General features: G+C 37.2%; 1 protein-coding gene across 1 annotated transcript; it reads right to left on the reverse strand.

The window, feature by feature from the left end:
* Positions 1 to 9,568: 9,568 nt before the first annotated feature.
* Positions 9,569 to 13,893, reverse strand: LOC109221233 (amino acid permease 4-like). Its single transcript, XM_019385694.1, has 8 exons — positions 13,738 to 13,893; positions 13,502 to 13,637; positions 12,729 to 12,962; positions 12,123 to 12,216; positions 11,677 to 11,891; positions 11,058 to 11,215; positions 10,601 to 10,828; positions 9,569 to 10,232 (listed from the first exon to the last, which is right to left on the reverse strand). Exons 1-8 carry the CDS (start codon positions 13,783 to 13,785, stop codon positions 9,807 to 9,809), a joined length of 1,539 nt encoding a protein of 512 aa, XP_019241239.1. The 5' UTR covers positions 13,786 to 13,893; the 3' UTR covers positions 9,569 to 9,806.
* Positions 13,894 to 14,643: the final 750 nt, after the last annotated feature.

Below are 14,643 nucleotides of genomic sequence, written 5' to 3' on the forward strand. Positions count from 1 at the left end.
GTACGGTGTTTTCTTGCACCCGACACTGCCATGGATGTTTCTTCCTTTTTCTTGCCCTTCGCTACTCCTCCAGACCCACCCTGAATGGCTTGGGAGGTAGCTCTGATAGCGGATTAGCTTAGAATTCGACCCGTTTTCAACCCACTTTCAACCATTTCGCCAATCTTGATGGCTTCTGCGAACGGTTTACCCATTGCGGACATCATATTTTGGAAATAGTCAACTTCTTGGGCTTGGAGGAAAACTATGACCATTTCAACCTCATCCATCAGAGGCTTTACCCTGGAGGCCTGCTCACGCCATTTAACCGCGTACTCTCGGAAGCTTTCTGAGGATTTCTTCTTCAAGTTTGTCAATGAGTTCCTGTCTGGAGCAATATCAATGTTGTACTGGAACTGCCTGACGAAATCTCTAGCAAGATCATCCCAGATGTGCCAGCGGGATATATCTTGGTCCATGTACCATTCAGATGCGATGCCAACCAGACTTTCTCCGAAATAGGCCATGAGGAGTTCTTCCTTTCCACCGGCTCCTCGCAGTTGGAGCGGTGAAGATATTTGAAGCTGCACCGGACATTAACACCTAGGGGCGAACCTCAGAAGGTGTTCCCACAAAATGAGCTGAGATAGTTGGGTGTCCTAGTGGTGTATTTGGGTGACTGATCGGGACAGTGGAGGCACCGCTTACTCTAGGAAAGAGTTCGGGGAATCCCGGGATTGCGCTTGGTGGCTCTCTTCCATTTGCCCAAGCGTCCCACATTTCCATGACACGAAGACGCAGGATTCTGTTTTCTTCGGCAGCCGCCGATTCTGAGGTCGGGATGCCTGAGATTGGACTATTATCCATGATGGGAATTGTTGGCAGAGTCATTTCTGAAGACATTTCGATGCTCCCTTTTGATCTCGTAAAGTATGGGTGTGAAGCCAGATTACCATAAAAACCAACCACCGTTCTATAAAACCTGGACTGGTTATCACAACAACTAAACGGTTAGTTTGAAACAAATAACACATAGGTAATCGCACATTGGGGTGTGATGTACCTATACAGTTAAATGTATTTCTACATGTTTGCAACAGTTGCATGTTTCATCCTGGCTTTATTTATTCTTCCCAATTCTTCTTCTCTTCTTTTTCAAACTTTCACTCTTTCCTTTTCATCTCTTTTCTTGCTATCTTTTCTCTTTTTCTCTCATTTTCTTTTGATTTTTCTTCTCTCTTTTCTTTTTCCTTATTGGAATTATTTATAAAAATATGACCGAATCCGGTGAGAATTGCCTACGTATCACGACGCCGCGTGAATCAGATCATTACGTAGTTCAAGAAAAAGAGAAAAGAAAAAAAAATGCGAAAAACAATTTTTGGGAATTTTCGATTTTCATTAATAAAAGCTCCTAAACTTCTGTTACAAAAGATTTCAAACTACTCATTTTCTTAAAATATAAAGCTACGAACAGACTCAAAATAAACCAAAATACAGACTCGATAAATGAAAAATTAGGAATACATTAAGGCTTCGACTCCTGGGGCCCGTGGGACATCATTCGATCTCGCCACGGGCCTACGTGCGAGATCCCCTTGTAGCCGCTCCAAATTACTCATTATCTGGCAGACGAATGTCATCACTGTAGAGAAGAAAGTGGTGCGAGTCATGTCCTTACACGCTTGGCATTTTGCGACGATGTAGTCGGCAATGGCTCTAATCCTCTCTCGGATCCTACCCTTTTCCTGAAGCAGACGCCCGATTTGCTGATTCCTGGCTTTTAACACCTGAGTGTCGTGATGGTTTTGATTTTGCAACTGTTGCATTTCTTCTTCCATCCGAGCCATCCAAGCATAGCAATGTTCTCTATCAGCTTTAAAGTCCTTGGCCTGCTTGGCCGCCTCATTCTCAAGGGTAGTTAACTTTCTTCTCAGATTGGTGATTGTCCCTTCATATTTTCTTTTCATTTGTTGCATAAACTGTGCCCGCCCTTCTGCATTCTTTGCCAATTGGGCCCGGACTTTTGCTCGACTGGCTTCAGACTTTTCTAAGTCATCTTGACACTCAAGTGCTTTCTTTCTCAAACTGCTTATAAGCCTTTCATCCGCTTGGCTTCTTTCCGGGTTTCTAGCAGCTATTCTCATTTTCTGGATTTGAGCTTTGAGGGATTCGTTTTCCTGAGTTAGCTTTTCCTTTTCCCTTTCATCTGCGGCAGCTTTGAGGTCCCTGATTTGTCTCTCTAATTTACTTATTTTGGCCCTATAGCTTTCCTCTTTTGCCGACCAGCCCCACTGCTCCTGCGAGTCGTTAGTGAATTGTTGAACATGTGGTCGCTTAGCAGGTCTCTCAGGAATCTGAAACCTTTTACCGAACCAAATAATGTACTTGGGGTCTACCTCACCTCTTGCTAGATCCTACACCATAGTCTTAGGTTCAAGAAATCTGCATTCATTCCACACTTGGCGAACTCTTCCTTTCGAAAATACGGACTTTGGGCCCAATTCGACGACATGTCTACTCAAATCTTCGTCATGAGGAACGGTTTGAAATCTGCCCAACTGGCGCAAAACCCTATGAGGAGCATATGGCTGGATGCTCCGGATGCCCATCAGGAGGAGATAAAACACTTCGGCTGACATGTATACAACTTCGATGGCAGGGAGCCATCTGAATGTCCACTCAATTTTATCGGCAGTCAATGAGCTCAAGTGTGCAAACCAAGCCTCAGTACCCTCGGGAAATTCAACACCCACCACTCGGCTTTCAAATTCTTCGATGCAATTCAAACCGGTCATACAGTAATTCATATACCCAACACGGTGGCAGAGATGTTCCTGTATCCACAATTGTAGTAGTAGGTTACAGCCTTGGAAGTTTTCCACCTTCTCGACAGATGGTCAAAGCTCGGTAAACCTCAGACAAGATTAGGGGAACCATACTGCCATTGGCTTTCTTAATTGCGACATCAACCATTCCCACGAGGCCCAATTCTATGTTGCGGTCTTTTCGCGGACAGATTATAACACCCAAGAACGCTACTATAAAGACCAAACCCCGCCTTGCCTCCCATTTATCTTTATTTCCGGCATGAGTCAAACCGGTATTCGGTGCTTCAAAACCTTGAGGGTTACCGTAGCGTTGATACAAGAACTGGAAAATGCAATACCCCTCAGACAAATTCTCATCCTGAATGTCCCGGCTAACACTCAACATGTCAAGAAATTTGTGGGGAGATACCGGTCTCGGTGACACAGGGTACCGACTTCTAAAATTTCCATTAAGGCCGGCGTAACCCGCAATCTCTTCTAGCGTGGGTGTGGCTCAAAATCAGAGAAACGGAACACATTTCGAGTCGGATCCCAGAAAGGTATCAAGGCTTTCCAATTATGTCCAATCTTGGTTTGATGTTCAAAAGTCCAACAAGACCACCCAAAACTTTAATCACAGTTCCTCTACTACCTTTTCCCAAATCACTCCACCACATATGAAGCTGTAAGGGGATTTCCACAAGAGCTGCGAAGGGTTCATTTTCATTTGTGCTCATCCTGCACATTTATTAAGGTGATTTTAACGACTCATTTTGACTCGAGAAAAAGTTAACACTACTATTATTATTATTTTTTCAAAAAAATTTATTTCAAAAACAAAACCCGACTTTGCAAATACGGTCTTTCAGCACTTCGGGGAAGAAGATTTTAAGGCTCTGCTTGCTAATCGGTCAAAAATTAAAAGAAAAAGAGACCAAAGGCGGCTGTTCTTGCAAAATAGCCTTCCAGCGCCCTTTTGGGACATTCGGCTATTTTAGACAAGAATGGCATCACCTTACTTACTTACAATAAAGCAATAAAATTTTTGTTCTTTTGGGCTATTTTTGCAATAAAGGAAGTTGGACCCGATGAGGGTTGCCTACGTATCCCACATCCGGTGAGAATCAAACTGGCGTAGTTCGGGCAGTTTTGACAAAACAAAAACCAACAAAAATTTTCCTTTTTTTTTTCAAAATTTCGGCAGAGTTTCAGTATATTTTGGACATTGGTTTTTCAAAAACAGGCGATTATCTCTCTCAGCCCTCACATTGACTTTCCTCTTCTCAACTTTTCCCCTATTATTCGATAAGCCGGTCAACATGCAAATCCGAAGCAAATGAATGCACAAGTAGCAAGTAGGATGCATCAGGATGGTCTTTTCATTTCGGGTACACCTGTCCTAGACAGACCCAACCCCTGTGTTGAGTCTCCAAAGTCAAATGCACATGATGCAAACAAACATTCCTACTAGGGATCCGGCATGAGGTTGAGTTATTCTAGGTTCAAAACCTGGGTATTGTTCTAGAACTGGCTTACCCGAGTGGACAACTCTAGCCGAGGGGGGCTGCGTACCGGTAACCAAAAGATCATCCAGCTTTGCAACTTGTCCGAACCTCATTCTATTTGGGGATATGACACTAACAGAAAGAAGTCACGCCAACGTGCACTCCTCAGGAGAGAGAAGAGAGGGGTTTCGTAGCAGTTTATATACAATTCAAATAATATCAAAGCGGTAAAAACCGGCAATTAGCACATTAGGTTCAACATGTAAAAAATCAGATAATGAATAAAGCCAAAATATAATAGTTATTCTAAGCTCGAATTCTTAAACCCTGAACCAAAGTTCTGGGTTTGGTTCCCCAGCAGAGTCGCCAGAGCTGTCACACCTCCCTTTTTTACATACCACCCCGAAGGATAGTATATAAGGGAGTTTTTCCAATTTAAGTGACATTATTCGAAATGGAATTATTTATTTATCAGAGTCGCCACTTGGGATAGTTTATTTGGTGTCCCAAGTCACCGCTTTATTTTAAATCCCAAATCGAGGAAATTTCGACTTTCCTTTTGAAGTCTGCAAACCAGAAATTCTGAATAAGGAATTATGTTAACCAGAGGGAAGGTGTTAGGCACCCCCAGATTCCGTGGTTCTAGCACGGTCGCTTAAACTATTATCAAATGTTTCCTTTTGCTTTAAATTAGAATCAAATGTTGTTTTGTAGAGCAGCACCAAAACGTGTACACAAACATTCCTCAAAGTCATAAGAACCAAGTACACAAACATTTGGACTCCCTAGTAGAACAAGCGCCTAAGCCTGATTTCATTCATTAATCCAATCCAAAAATATTTAAACAAACAATTGACAGCGTTTTAAGAAATCTGAAAAGAAAAACCCCACCCCATGACTCTGAATTCTCTTTTAAAAGCAGTCCTTGAAACTATAAAGTAAAAGATTCATTTCAAACACTCCTACAATACACAATGTTCATGGCAAGGAAGATATCTCACAGTATCTTTCAACAGAACACATCGTCATCTTTTAATATTAGCCTCTTTACAGCTAGCTCTAACATGAGATTACTACCAAACCAGGTAACCTTGAATGATATCGCCAAAACTAAAGGACACTGAAGACAACATTCTTTTCGAATGAGTCTTTTATCTACAGTATCTTAAACACTCCCCAAATTGAATACAGGAATAACAAATCCCATCAGCTAATCTAGACATTAACTAAGGAGACAAAGAACTGAAGCTAAAAAAAATATGCAAAAGAAAAATAGAACTAGGCTTGTACAGAAAGAAACTGAAAACATGCTGTGAACTTTAGTTTTTCATTCAATCTTCAAATCAGGCCATCACATAAGGAAAAATTCAGAGAATTATGTACCTGGATATTGAAAGAGCAAAAATTGGAAAATCAGTAAAGAGTCAGCAGCAGAAACAGTCCAGCACCCAGCAATGAAACAATATTTCCAAATCAAATTCAAATCCAACTTTAAACAACCACGATTCAATCCATTTTCAATCTAGAAAGTAAAACCTTTGTTTTCTGATGATTTGAACTAAGATAATAAGATCAGAAGAACCAACAACTAAGCAGAATTTTCACTAGATTTCATGAAATTGCCCTGAATTTAGAGCTGTTCCATAATTTCTTCAAGAGAGGATGCCGTTCAGTGTTTCAGGTTTTTTTTTTTCTCTCCAGCTCTCTGAAAACCTCTCATTAGCAATGCCTTTATAGGCAAGCTATTAGGGCAGCCTTCAGGGTTCAACTTTTGCACTTTGCCCCCTTTTCAATTAATATTTTTGCTACTTGGTCCCTAAATTTCTGACTTGTTGGCCAAGTAAACCTATTTTCAGCTTCTAAGAAGCTTCCTAAGGCTGTTATTAAAAGATTGCCTGAGTAAACTACCCAAGTTACCCCTTAGATACCCTGTTATTACCCATGGCCTACCAAACGGGTCAAGTTGACCCATGGTCTTTGGGCTACTGCATCAGTAGGTTCCAACAGCCCGTGGGCTTCGTGAACCTTTGAAGCCCAAATTATGGTTCAACAGACTACAGGCTACAAATGGATAAGCCCAGAAGTCTGCCATTCCGGTATTAAAGAGAACTAACAGCAAAACAAAAGGAAAGGCCATTGATGCAAAGGCAAACATGAAATTAAAGATACTAATTACCCTAATTATGCTGATAATTACTAATAACCTAAATTTGAATCATGCAACGAACCAACTACTAACTAAAGAAAAGAAACGAATCATCAGAAACAGTTAAACAAAACAAAGGAAAATCAAAAAAAAGAAAGAAAAAAAAGGATGACAACTAACCAGAACAAATGACTCAAAAGGTGAGAGAGCAGGAGCCGGCCAGGATAGCTAAGTCTCTCAAAATCGAGCCAAAATTCGAATTAGCCAGAGCTTTCGAAAAGAAAACTTGGTTAACACGAATCTTGATTCGTATTTGAAATCCGGGAGTCAGAGAGTCTCGAACTACATAACTAGGGTCTTCTGATTCGAGATTTGAGGAGTTCCAGGGGGATTCGAAGGAAACTGAATGGAGATTTGGGGTGAGGAGGTTATGGAGCTTATGGGGTGTTATTTTGAGGCCGGTCAGGAGAAATTGTGGCGGCGCTAGGGTTCCAAGTTTTGATCGGATATTTGAGGGAATCTGGCCGGATTTGAGGGAAGGTGGTTGGATATATGAAAAGAGGGGAGTGAGGAGATTATTTGGTGTGATTTTGGGTGTATTTGGCCGCCGGCCGCCGCCGTGGGCGATTTCCGGCGGGCGGCGGACGGCGGTGTGGGGCGGCGTTACATTAGGGCTCTAAGGGGTGTTTGTGAGAGACGGTTTGGGGGTAGGGGGGAGTGTTTAGGACATATATATATTTATTGGGTCCCCAGTTCTGGACCGTTGGATCACAATGATCCAACGGTTGGGATTGAACACATACAAAAACAGGGTCGTTTGGTTATAAGGGGTGGTGGACCGGGTTGAGATGCGGTTTTGGCCGGGTATTTGTGGGGTTGACCGGGTATAAGGGTTTGGGCTGGCCCAAAAAAAATTGTTTCTTTTTATTAAAAACTTTTTTCTTCTTTCTCTTTTTTTTCATTTTCAAATTTTGTTAATTACAAATTAAAAATAAAATCTGATTTAATTCTAAAACAAAATCAATAAACTAATTGCTTCTCAAAAATTGATTAAGTCCTAAATTAAAAGAAAACTATAAAAAAAAATTCGAAAAATTAAAAAGTTAAAATGCAAAATGAACTATTTTTGTTATTTTCTTTCATTTTGTAACATTAATTAACTAATTAGCCTAAAAATATAAAATAGGACCCTAAATGCAAATGCAACATATTTTTGTATTTTTTATGAATTAAATAAATTAAACATGCACATAAAAATGCAAACAAACACGAAAATTATGCAATAATTCCTAAAAACCAAATAATTAAAAGAAAAATTCTAATTTTGGGAATTCTGTAGGAGTAATTCATGCGAGGCAAAAATCATGTGCTCACATTGGTGACCGAAAGTTTTATAGAGACACGTACTGATTGTACTTGTCCACCATTTTTGAAGAGATGCAGCATGCAGAAGTACACGAATTACCATATTTTGGCCCTCATATTTATCTCGTACAAATAATCATTTTTTAGATCTTTTAATTTTGTTTGCAAACTAAAAAATTATTTTGTGCCACGTTAACTTAGGAAATGGGGGTATCATAAGCCATTTAAAATGTTAAAATTAAAAAAAAAATATTCATTTTAATTTCTTACGTGTAAAAATAAATTTATTTGTAAAAAAAATCATATAAAACGAAAGTTTGTAAAAACTCACAAAATCATTTGATAATAACTAACACTATTTTTTTTTCATAAATTAGTGAATCCAAATTTTATGAATTAAAAAGTTCAAAATTTATGTCCACTATTTTGTGAAATAAAAAAAAGCTTCACACGCAAAATAAAGTTTTTTGTATCTATACGTAATAGTGGGTAAGAGTAAAGTTTTACACACTTTGCTCCTCAGACCCTATATACTTGTAGAAATATATTGGATTTGTTGTTGTTGTACATAATAGTAAAGTTAAAAGATTATTTTGTGTTTATTAAAGTAACTAAATTTTACCTATTATATAATAGTACTTAGTAAAGTGACAAACCATTACCCTTTATAACGGCAAAACATATAACAAGGTGACTTCATTATTATATAATAATTCAATTTCTTTAAGGTGATAAAAATGATTTTATGACTTTATTGTTATAGTAAATAACAAAATAGTCTCTTAACTTTACTGTTATAATGTATAAAATTTATTGATCATACATAAAATTAGCTCGAAGATGAAATATTTTCTTAATTTTATTTAAGAAACAGAGAACAGATAACAGCCAATTGGACGAAAAGAGTATACAAGTAAAGTTGAAAACAATTAGTGCAAATAAGCCTACCGTGAGAGTTATATCCGCCCCCAAGTGTGAAGTGGCCATCAAATCTATTTGGAAACTAAAAGATGGCCGTCCAAAAAATTCTTAAGTTTGAAGACAAAAGATTGATGTCAGGATTCAAAGAGATGTGAGCTGTAACATTTGTTCATTTTCGTTACGTTGAAGCGAGTTTTGGAGCAGCGGTAAAATTATTTTCGTATATGTAATTTATAAGTCATAGGTTTGAGTTATTAAATCAGTCACTAATGCTTTATTAGGGTAACCTGCCTACGTCACGCTCTTCAGGATGCGATCCTTAAAGTTGAATCTTGTGCTCTTCAAGTTAATTGTCTCAAAGTTGATCTTAGACAATGAGCAATGGAGTAATATAATGATCTTAATTTTTTTTTTTTATCAGAATCTCCCAGCTAGTCCATAAGAATATTTTCTTAAACTTAAACAAACATCTACTTTTCAAGGGTAGCATTTAAAATTGTTGAACCGAGTAATATTTAAAATAATAATCTTTGTAAATAAAATAAAAGGTAATAGTAGTATACCACCCAAAAGGCCAAAACAAATCCATTTTAGTTGTGCTAAAAATAAACTAGTTGTTGGGTGTGCCAACAAAGTCTTATATATTGGTAGCTAAAAAAATTGGGTATATTTAACCGATAGATAGACGGAGGGTATGTTTAACCTTGGCTAGTAGTTCAAGGGTAGTTTTGGCCCTTTTTTATTTATTTAATTGGATTGGACCGGTAATAAAATAACACGTGAAATTTAAATATTTTTTTAATGATTGGGGTACTTTTCGATCAATAGGTGGACGGAGAGTATATTTAGCCCTTGGCCAATAGCTCATGGGCAGCTTTCGCCCTTTTCCATTTAATTAATATACCAGCGGATACAATTTTTCACTCAACTGCTGTTATAAAATAAATGATTTTTGAAAAACAGATACTACATATAATTATATCTTGACAACCAAACCAACATATGCCTTTGGTTTATTCTGTTTTCCTTCTATACAATGAGAATCTTGAGCATTTCTTTCCTATTTCGATTGAAATCCCTTTAGTAAATAGTCTTGAAAGGCTTATACGTTTTGAGATCAAGAACAACTCCTGCTATAGAACCAACTGCTGCACCTATAGACACAAATAAACAAGCTGCACTTAGCATCTCAAGTCCTATCCATTGTTTTGTCCATCTTCCAATCTGCTTTTGCTTAATATACATTTCTATTGGGAAATATACAGTCAGTGGCCAAAATCCCAGTGCTCCTAATAATCCAACAACGTCGTTAAAGAATGGCAAAAGCATCGCTATGATTGTTGTTAATATTACAAAGATTGTTCTCCATACTACACGAAAGACGTTAAGTTGGTAAACGCCAACGAAAGGGATAGGAATGTCATGTTCTGCTGTTACAAAATTGCTCTTGGACCATTTTTTCGCGCTCCATTTCTCCACAAATGCAAAGAGTGGTTGACAGTAGACCTGCAGTAGTTCCAATGAATTCAAAATTCTGTTACTAGTACAATCGAGGAAACATTTGTAATCCTAGAACAGTCAAGTGAAATCCAATCTACAAAATAATTTGATCTATGGACAGGAATGCTCCAAACTTTTGTTGATTCAATTTACGGCTGTTTTCATTTTTTGCCCAGCGGCACAAAATAATTACAGGCAGTAGCCTAAGTTTAAAAAATATGCACACTGGTAAGGTGTATGATATGTATATTCTATCTATATTATATGTCTATTTATATTTAATATACAAAAAATATACATTTCCCGCGACCCCCAAAAGAAATTATCCCTTACATTTTACCGTTTATGTATTAGTGTGTTAATGAGCTGTTTACCTGATAAGCGCCAACAAGGTGAATGACAATAGCTGCATTTGCTATGTCGAGCAACCAATATGGATCGAAGAATCCAAAACCAGTGAGGAGATTTCCTGGAGCATCATCTCCAAAAGCAGCATAGCCCATACATCCACAGAGTAAATAAAAAACTGTTGTGATCGCGATGCTCAGAATACTGGCTTTTTTCATGGTTTTATGTTCTGCAGGAGGAGATTTTATTGTATCCTGCAGGAAAATTGGTAAGTTCATGTTAAAGTATATTCTCAAATACTACTGACCAAATGAATGAAGTAAAAGCTAGTTTGCGCAGACATGCAGAGCATCTCACGTTCACACAGGATCCGGAGAAAGACCGCACCCAACCTACCCTGATACAAGCATCAGTGGCTGATTCCACAGCTCGAACCCGTGACCTACTATGAATGAAGTAAAAGTTTGCGCAGACATGGTTTACCTGAATCTCAATAAGTATGATGGAGAAAGAATATGCAAAGGCAATTGCCCCTAGAGCTTGCAAACTCCTCCATAATTTTTGAGTGGAAGTTACAGTTCCAACATGTGTTACAGTACCAATACTAATTCCAGTAAGGCTCCCTTTGAAGCCTTTATTTTCTGTTACAGACAAAAGAAAGAAAAGGGTAAGTCTTTCTTTAGCTTATACAGTGAAGCCTAGCTCTGCCTTGTCAATTATGTGCGTGTTCCTAAAGTTTCTACTTACCTGACAGTAATAAGCAAAAATATTGAAATACAACCACAATAACTACGCCTCAGTTTCAAATAAGTTGAGGTCGACTATATGAATCCTCACTGGCTACATTATTCCATTCAAATCATCGCATGTCAATATTATGCAAAAACATTAAAAAGGGCAGCCCGGTGCACTAAGCTCCCGCTATGCGGGGGATCCAGGGAAGCCGGACCACAAAGGTGCATTGCACGCAGCCTTACCCTGCATTTCTGCAAGAGGCTGTTTCCGCTCACATGGCAGAAACTTTACCAGTTACGCCACGGCTCCCCTTCATTAAGCAAAAACATTGAAATAAAGAAATGTAAATAAGCATAAAGGAGTTCACCAGCAACTTTAGCAATTCCAAGAACAAGACCAATGGTAGAGTATGTGAAGGACATAATTGCAGCAACAATAGAGAGCCACCACACTTGATCAAAATCAGGGATCTGAGAGAACAAGATTTCAGTGACACCAAATGCTATCATATATCCATTACTAGACATATGGCAAGGATCTCTCCTATGACTCTTGTGGAAACAATTTGACCTTTTTATTGCCCTGCGAAATCAAAGATTATTAATTGAGTGCCAGACTACATAATTTTTTTTTTTACATTATCAGTATATTAATTTTAACTTATTATAATAGGAGCTTTGTGTTATTTTCCATGTTACGATATATCATTTTTCATGATGGTTAACTATAGTTATTTTTTGGGTGACCTGATAGTGTAACTTTTAAAAAAAAACGATTAGAAGTTAAACGCTATGTGAAAACATAAATACTTACAACATACTGACTGATGCAGCAATGGTGTATCCAATAGCCACGCCAAACAAGTTCAAGTACTGAATCAAGCCACACACTTTCACTTTCTTCCCTCCTAATAATAAAATTAAACAACTTCATCATCAACAACTTGTTAAAGACTTATAATTGAGGGAATTATAAAAGCTCTCTCTAACAATTTAAGCTTTTGGATAATAAGGTCACACAATTCAATATGGTATCAGAGTAGTCAAGAGGTCTTAGTTTCAAATATATAGTTAAGTATTCCCTTTGTTTAAATTTAGATGACACATCTCGCTTATCGAGACTCAATATGACTAAACTTTGAAGTTAAATTCGATTAATTCAACTCAATATTTTAAAATTAAAATTTAGATATTCAAAAACTATATGAAAAGTACTATAAGTTGCAATTTTTCTCATGATAAAAAAATATTTTAAAAAGTTGGTCAAACTTCATACAGTTTGACTCTCGATAATAGAAATGTCTCATCTGAATTGAAACGGAGAGAGTAATTTAAAGTATATTTTCTATAACAGCTTAGGTTTTTAGATGTGATAGTCGCCAGAAACAACAAATGAGATATATTCATTGATTTAACTAACCTAATATTCCCTTGACGGCCTCCATATATGTGTAATTCCTCGGGCCATTGACAGGATCTCCAGTTCTGTAGCATTGAGACAGAAGATTTGAAGTATATAGAATAACAAAAGCAAATAGGATCATTACAGTAGGTCCTGCTACCCAACCAAGTTGCCCTATTGCCCATGCTAATGAGAGGACTCCTGAACCAATAACAGCTGTGATTATATGTGATGTTGCAGTCCAAAAAGTTCCTGTATTACAAATTTTTATACTATCAGATCACCTGAAAGATAATTCACATGTTTGTCTATAATAAATGAGATTAGTAACCTGAAAACAATATCGTTGTAGCGCGTCTACGACTTCTTTTCTCTTGTTGCAAGGGAGCTTAAGGAGAAATCTCTTTTTGTTTTTTCCCACTAGATTGAAGCATATTTAACCATGGTTTGAAAATAGCTTTCCAATTTAATAGGAGTTGAAAGAATAAATTAATTTTGTAATTATTATAGTGCTTATTTCTGTTCTTGCTCTTTGGTGACTTGTGGTACCAAATGTAATTAAAAAGGCAGCCTGGTGCACAGGATATTTTGCGTTTAACGCAAGGTTCGCGGAAAGGCCGTACCCAAGGGTGTGATGTAGACAATGTATTCTAATGCAAACATTATTGGCTGTTTACATGCTCGAATTCGTGACCTATAAATAACACGGAGATAATTTTACCGTTGCTCCAAGCTCCACTTCAAAAGAGAGGTGCAACAAATTTAATTAATAATTATTTAAAGGCGTTTACCTGTTCTCTTTAAACGGCCATCATCATCAAAGCATTTGGAGTAGTTGGTTTGAAGGTTTGTTGGCTCAGTTTCCTTTTGATGTTTCGGTTGGATATCCACTTGGAAATAGTGTCTAACATCATGCCTTTCTTCTACCTAAGACATATTTTGAGAAGAAGAAAATTAATAAGATTGTTTCAGAAAAAGAAAGTTAAATTCTTAATTGCAAATTAATTAATTAAAGTTAACTACTCACTTCGCCATGGTATATTCTGGCAGGAAGAGTTCGACTCCTTGGCAACATATTTTTGGCCTAAACTGAGTATATAAATGATGAGATAATTGGTAAACTGATTTTCTTCTCTAAATTTAACAATTTTAGAGGACCCTTTACAGGTCTAAATGGAAGTGTGTGTGGCATTTTATAGAGGAGGATTGATGTTAATAATGAATCAGAGATGCAAAGGGGACAGAAACTTTATGGTATTGTGCAACTTTACTTTTTAAGTATTTGTAGGAAAATGATAAATAACACAATTACATTGCACGTATATCTTTAAGAGAAGATGTTTCGAATTAGAGGGAGTCGTGTCTTCGCCATAATTTGTCATGCTTACTATACAACAGGTGATCTGATAATGTAAAAAAAGTTATTTGCACTATATAAACGTAATCCCTTATTGGTATATAGTTTGTGGTTTAGATTATTTAATTCTTTGAGTTACTTGCTGCATTTTTTTTAACCTATGGTCAAGAGTCTTGCATATAAATAGAAAGAATAGTCGCCAAAAAAGCGTAAGCATTAGTATCGTTAAATATTATAGCTTTATCATTAATATAGCTCGTTCCATTAAGAAGAAATTAATCAATAATTTTCACTTATAGCATTATGATGAAATTAGTTACATCATGTGAGATAATGGGCATCAAACGAAAGTTGAATAAGATCACTATACTTCAGATAGCTCTGGGATTTCTTTTACTTTGCTTCTCCAATGCTAATCTTGTTATCTAATGTTACGGATTCGCAAGTTCGTTACATGATCATATTCTGAGACGCAGTCAAATTTCCAACTTTATCGGTTCTGAATTTTAAAATGATAATTTTAAGTGTTAATAGTGGGGTTCTAAATTTAATATTTACATATTTAATGAATTTAGT

This window comes from Nicotiana attenuata, unplaced genomic scaffold (genome assembly GCF_001879085.1).
Source record: "Nicotiana attenuata strain UT unplaced genomic scaffold, NIATTr2, whole genome shotgun sequence".
In the NCBI taxonomy this organism is placed as follows: Eukaryota; Viridiplantae; Streptophyta; class Magnoliopsida; order Solanales; family Solanaceae; genus Nicotiana; species Nicotiana attenuata.

Coding starts and splice junctions, on each gene's coding strand:
- LOC109221233 (XM_019385694.1), bottom strand. CDS start 13,785: ATGTTGCCAAGGAGTCGAACTCTTCCTGCCAGAATATACCATGGCGAA. Junction 12,217..12,728: donor GGCCGTCAAGGGAATATTAG/GTTAGTTAAATC, acceptor TTTTATTATTAG/GAGGGAAGAAAGTGAAAGTG. Junction 11,892..12,122: donor GCTGCATCAGTCAGTATGTT/GTAAGTATTTAT, acceptor TTGATTTCGCAG/GGCAATAAAAAGGTCAAATT.